Here is a 6798-nt window from a genome sequence, read left to right on the forward strand (position 1 = left end):
TTCATATTATACCTGAACAGTCACCATCAGATTCTCAAAACTTCCAACTTATTCTTCGTTCTTCGGAAGAATATTCTTTCAGAGAGAATGAAATGGTTCAAACACCATCTCCTCCCAAGAGCATCCCTCAAGAAAATATTCTTGAGAAGCTTACACCACTGGCGCTATCATGGCTCGAACAATCACCAATGGCCGACAAAATGATAAGTTCGCCTTCAGCATTTCCCATCAATGCCAAGTTGAACTATTTGGCGTTATTACCAACCAATAGAGAACTACTCCAACAACTCCATGAACTGTGCCAAGTGTCAGGAAGTTCTTCTCCCTTCCACGTCCGAGTTCAGAGTTATGTTGAAAAGATAAGTCAACTACAAGAATTGGCGCTCGGTGACTTTGACAGGTATGAACGTCTACAAGAACAGTTTTGTGCTGACACTGTGTCAACACAGACCCTCTGTTATCAGGTAACCTCAGCATTCGATGCTCAGCGTCAACATGAACGCCAAATTAAGGAACTTGACCAGAAAATAAATGATGCAGAAAAGGCCCTCAATGAGATGAAGGCTCAGCGCCAAGCTCTGTATAACGGTTTATCTATGCTACCTTCTACACTTGGCCAACCAGCCCAACTAATTCAGGCTCAGATTGAGAAAAGCCAGCAACATGTTTCCTCAATTCAGGAACAGCTGGACGAAATGAAGAACCAATGGAACTCGTGCTCCCAGGCCCTCAGTGATGAAATCTCAAGTTTCTTGGCTTTTGTTCGTCAAGCCAAACATTCTGAGGGCTGATTTTATATAATCAGTGTAATGCCTCCATGTTATTCCAAAACTCTGGATATTGTGTCTTAATGTTTGCTGCGTACTTCTCCTAAATAGTAGGATGATAGAACTTCAAAAATTTGCCGTTTATTCTTGTTTTAAACTATGTTCCATCAAAGTTTTGCAGGACATACGCATTTCCTAAAAAAACCTTAACAACCTTAAACGGTCCTTCCCATCTAGGTGACCATTTTCCATAAAAATTATCTTTATGCCCTTCTGGCAATATCACTTTCCATACCAAATCTCCCTCTAGGAAAGATTTAGCCTTAACACGAGCATTATATGTTTTGGCTGACTTAATCTTATTTTGCAACAAATTCGTCAGCGCCTGCTCTCTTAGATGTTCAATATCTAGATTAGTGATACTCATAGATTCAACATAAGAACCTAAATCTATCGAATTTTGATATAAAATCCGAGGAGATTCTACATTAACCTCAGCTGGGATCACAGCATCATAATCAAAAACTAATTTATAAGGAGTGTACCCTATAGCCCTTCTTGTTGAAGTTCTATAAGCCCACAACATATCAAGCAACTTCTCATGCCAAACTCTAGGACTGTCATCAATCATTTTAGAAATCCTAGCCTTAATCAACTTATTCGTAGATTCAGTTTAATGTGAGATCCCTGAAAAAATCTCCTTTTTTGAAATAAATAAATATGAGTGAGTCGCTAGTAAGTTTTATAAAAAAAACCATACAAAAACAAGCTTAACGAAAAAGGCCCCTTTTGATCCCTGGTATGGGGACTGATCCGTCACTCCGGTCTAAACCAAAGATTGCGGATTGGGGGGTAAAGGTACGGCCAGGGAAGGTATTAGGCACCCAGACCGCCCATCAAACTGACGGCATCTACTATTTATTTGTAATATTATATATTTGACGATAATAAGACAAATAAAAGAAAGTTAGAAACGATAAATATTATACAAGTATTTACAAGGACAAGTTACGAGGTTAGTTTATATATAATTATACAAATAAGACAATAAACTAGAGAAAAAAAATAAAAGATGAAATAAAAGAGTAAAGAACACTTATTTGATTCGGTACCCTCAGGCCTATTTGGATTTTGACTATGAATGAATTTCGACTTTGTCGTAAATTAACGGCTCTTATGCGCTTGTATGGAAACTGCGACGATTTATCTGTATGGTTTGATTTTGAAACTGGGATAAAATATTTGAGACGGGTGAGTATTGAATATGGATTTGGTATTAGATATGTGGCGGTATTTGTGTGCTTCGTCCTTTTTAAAATATTGGTGTCCGTCTGTTTTCAATATGAGAAAGGTAGTATTTATAATTGTTTGTGTACAAATTTTGTCCGAGTGCAAATTCTAATTAGTTGTTGTGTACCTAACTTGTCCTATTGCGCGTACTAATGAAAGAATTTGTCTTTCTTTCGTATTTGTATTCTGTACCCACATCTAGGTTGCACCAAAACGGACACGGACACGTGACATGGCATCTCATGAAATTTAGGACACGGGACACAGGATTTAAATTTAATGAAATATATACTTTGACCTATTCCTATTAGCATCTTATGTTAGTGTTTTAGAAGACTCAAGTCTCCTTATTTCTTTCTCACTTGAACCGTGAAGACTGAAGAGGAGCTATTCATAACTTCTCTTTTACAAAAAATAATAAGAGCAACCTACTGCTTCCGCCGTTCTTCTGCAAAAATAAAATTTACGTACGTGCTTACCTTATTGCTTCTTTATTTCCGTTTTACAAATTAATCTACGTACGCGCTTGCCTTCTTGCTTCTTTATTTCGATCGACCTTTCCTCATCATCCGTTCATCCTTTTCTAAGGGTTTGTAGAGGAGATATTAAATGCTAGCATATGTGGATTCGGATTCGTAACAAGGTAACTACGACGTTACTCGGTATTGCATTGATTAATTGTTGTAGTTGTATGTATTATTGCTTTTTTTGTGGTTTTATAAAGATTTATTGATACATATGATTTTCGAAACCTTTACTTTCTGATCTCTTGATATCCATAATCTATTTTGACTATGTATAAATTTTATTTTGTCAATAGGAATTTATTTTGGTTGATTTACAAGTTTTGTGATCAAATCGATGGTTTTGATATTAGGGTTTTAATAATTCGTTTTTATAATTTAAACTGATGTAAATTTTTTTTTCTGGAATTAATAGTTGATTTTAAGATACCATGAATTTTCGTGGTAATTATTTTGGAGTTTTAATATTTATTTCGTAATTTAAAGTATTGACGCAGCTTTGAGTTCTGCGATTATAGCGATTTGTTCAGTTTTAATTATGTTAAAAATATTAAATAAAATTGTAAATTTACAATATTTTAGTATATGGCAGAGACATGGAGCATTAGGTTGTGTATAAATTTGTAGGTCTTCAATCATTATTTTCGATTTATGGTGTATTTTACAAGTTTGATGGAAACCGTTGTTAAATCTGTCAAATATGTTCGTCTGTTTGTAAAAATCATATCACCTGTTTATATTTCGAATTTGCAAAAGTGTAAAGAATAAACTCCTGTTATTTTAAAGTGTAGAGGCTGTATAAAAATTTTCATAAGATTTAAACTTACAGTTTGGTCAGAATAAATTATTTGTGAACAGCTGGAAATCAGAAAACGCGTTTCGACTTCTCTCAAAGATTCATTTTTAAAAGATATTTTGCTTTTGATACAGTAGCTAATCTTTTTCTCAATGAAGATTTATCATGTTTAGTTATGTTTAAAATTATGCCTTGCCTTAAAATGTTTTCTAAAAGTAGATTTATGAACTGAAACATTATGGGTGACGTTTTCTGACAGTTTTTAGAAATGCATTTTTAGACCCCTGATACTTTCCTAATTTAAAGTTTGTCAAAACATGAAAGTTGTAGATAAAAGCTATAGGAAACCATGAAAATTGGCCTTGTGTCATTTAGATTTTTCTGTAATCTCTTATCTATAAAAGCTGAAGCCATTAAAGGATTTCTATTGGTCCCTGATTTTCAGGGAGTGAAAAAAAAAATTAATTTCTTCAGCACCCACGTTCTCCTCAAAGATTTATTTTACCTCTCTCATGGTTTCATAAATAATTTTCCCACTTATTAATTATACTATATAAACACTTTATTATATACTGTGTATGTCATTTGATACAAGTATGATTCAGACTTTAAGATGTAGATAATTAGATTTTTTATTTAGTTTTAAAATACCAAGCATTTTTGAAAATAGCGATATATAGAAATATTTTTTACAAAATGCATGTACCATATCTGCATTTTTAAGCAAAAAATCCCCCAAAAAAAAATATTAACAAAAACGAAAATATTGTTACATCAAGAATAATAAAAATTTCAAAAGTAATCGACTTTTTACATATAGAAAAACGAAATTGGGAAAAAAATTAAGTGAAAATAAATATAAAAAACGAATCACAAATTGCATGTACAATAAAATTCCATGAAATTAAGTAGAAAAAATACACTTAGATGACATCAAGCAATTGAAATTAATTAATAAAATTAAGACTATCATCAAACCTTAAATGGATGGACTGCTTTAATTTTATCTTATATACCCGAAATTTGTTTCACTAAAGATGATTGACATCTATCATTTTAGTTATAATTGAATTGATTGAACAAAGTGAAGAAAGTGTTGGGTTATGGATTAGACTCAGCTAGACAAAAGAGGGAGAAAGAGTGATACGGGAATCGGGATGATGAAAGAGTCTTCTCAGCTAGGGTTTGTTAGTATATATGGACATGTGGTCTACTATTTTCCACTTAGTTAATGGGCCAATATTAATCCAGTTTGTTCTTTTCAATGTTGTTAGACAACTTTCTATATAACTATAACTTCATGTTATTTCAAGATCCAACTTATAAGTTATACTTATGGCTATATATTAGTCCAATAAGCCCAAATTATATGGTGCTCCACGTTATACACTGCCCCTATATCTTTTCATTCGTATTAATGTACTCCTCCGTAAATTGAGTGTCCGTATAATGTATACGAGGTTTGAGTAGGTTTTGCGTGAGATGGGTTTAATATATGATGAGAAAACGTTAATATTTTATTATAAAATATTAAGTGATTATATCTTATAACTAAAGTTGTCAGTTTTTAGCGGACTTATACTACAATTACATTAGATTCAACCGCAAGTCTTCCTTGTGATGTGTATATTCGTCACAAGCTTGCGACGGGTCAAATACTACCCACATGAGTTGATAAGACAAAAGAGAATGTTACTCCCTAGAATAATTTGCTTTTGTCTTATCTCCCCATGTGGGTTGTATTTGGTCCGTCACAAACTTGCAACGGATATGTGTGTCACAAATGAGAATTTGCGTAGATCTAATTTCTCTTGCAAATTATCATTTCGAATATTACACGGGTTATGAGAAAAAAAAAGTTAGTTCAACTGATAAGAGCTCTCTTACCCCTAACTATGGATTCGATTCTGACCTGCGAGGTAGTGCACTTATTCGGGAAAAAAAAAATTACACGGGTTACACTTCTATTTATATTTTTACATGATTGTAAATCTCAATATGCGTACAATTAACAATATAAGTTAGAATCAAAACAAAATGCATAATAGTCATAGGTTTCTGTAATCATGTTGTTAATATCATTCATCATATATTTTTTTCAATTATTTGTTCATAATCTTATAGCAAATTATATAAGCATTAATTAAGCAAAGGTTTTTCTAAATTATCAGTATTTTAAAAGTAAACCCGTGCATTTTTTTGCACGGGTTTAAAACTAGTTAATTATAAATTTTACAATACTGCTGTTCAGTTTTATAAACTAATGTAGAACTCCGTCTCATTAAAGCCTAAGTAATAAGTCTTTACTAAAGTACCTTAAGTCAAAGGATGGTCTTTAAAGTTTAATTTCAGTAACTTAATTTATTTAAAGTCCTTAAATAAATTTTATACTTTTGGTTTTAAGTTTAAGTTTTCTAATTCGAAGAAAATAAAAGTGTAGTTCACTTACGAACCATTTGAATAATATACTATATCACTTGGAATACTTTTAAGTTTGGAATAATGAAAGTAAAGGCAAAGAATAATAAACTAAGGCATACGGGTTCTTATACAAACTATAAGATTGGGTATCCTGCGGGGATACAGATTGTCGTAGAGTCATGTACATGTACTTAGACTAGGACTTCGCACTGCGTGGTAAGACGTGTCCTATTATAGCTTGTTGTCTAGTGAGCGAACTTGGAGTTGGTCACCTTTGCGTGACACTGAGTTCCCGAAACTAGTGTAAGATGCTGCGGTGTCAAGGAGTATAGCTAAAGTGAATATCTAGCCTGAACTATATTATTTCCATTCTATCATTTGAGGAATTTTGCTTTTAAGCATGCAGCACGTTGGTTAACGTGATTTGGTAATCATATTTTGTTACTTATGTTTTATAACATTTCAATTACTTTGATATATTATTTGCATCTGTAACATTTATATCATGTGATATGGCTGGGAGAACGTCGAGTTACTCCCCACTGATTGTGGCTGTTATGTTTATAACATGACAGGTATTAGCTTTGCTGGGGATTTTCTGTGTGAGCTAGCGAGTAGTTTGCAGATCCTACTCTGTTTTCTGCTTTCTTTTATGGTTTTTAGTTTTAACACTTTTGAGGAATTTTATTTTCGCCCTTTTTATAAAAGTGGCATTTGTTTAGACTTAACCATTTAATTTTATCCTTGAGAATTTTATACATTCTCAATTTATAACAGTTAGAACTTTTATCTTTGTGTATTTAATCCCATTCGACAGTGTTTCCGCCACTGTTTTGCACTAGATTTTATAGGGGATTACAGTTTGGATTGATTATATTGATTTGAAGAATTAAGAACCTGAAGTTGGGAATTATGCATACCTATCATATCTTAATGTCTTAACCTTAGTACTGGTATTTCTCGGAGGAATATTTTGGTATGAATTACCTTAAAGGAAATT

At 32.7% G+C, this 6798-nt stretch overlaps 1 protein-coding gene across 1 annotated transcript; it reads right to left on the bottom strand.

Annotated features, from left to right (window-relative positions):
* Positions 1-924: 924 nt before the first annotated feature.
* Positions 925-1398, bottom strand: LOC141629975 (uncharacterized). The gene has a single exon (XM_074442882.1). It carries the CDS (start codon positions 1396-1398, stop codon positions 925-927), a length of 474 nt encoding a protein of 157 aa, XP_074298983.1.
* Positions 1399-6798: the final 5400 nt, after the last annotated feature.

The sequence above is a fragment of the Silene latifolia genome, chromosome Y (assembly GCF_048544455.1).
Source record: "Silene latifolia isolate original U9 population chromosome Y, ASM4854445v1, whole genome shotgun sequence".
In the NCBI taxonomy this organism is placed as follows: Eukaryota; Viridiplantae; Streptophyta; class Magnoliopsida; order Caryophyllales; family Caryophyllaceae; genus Silene; species Silene latifolia.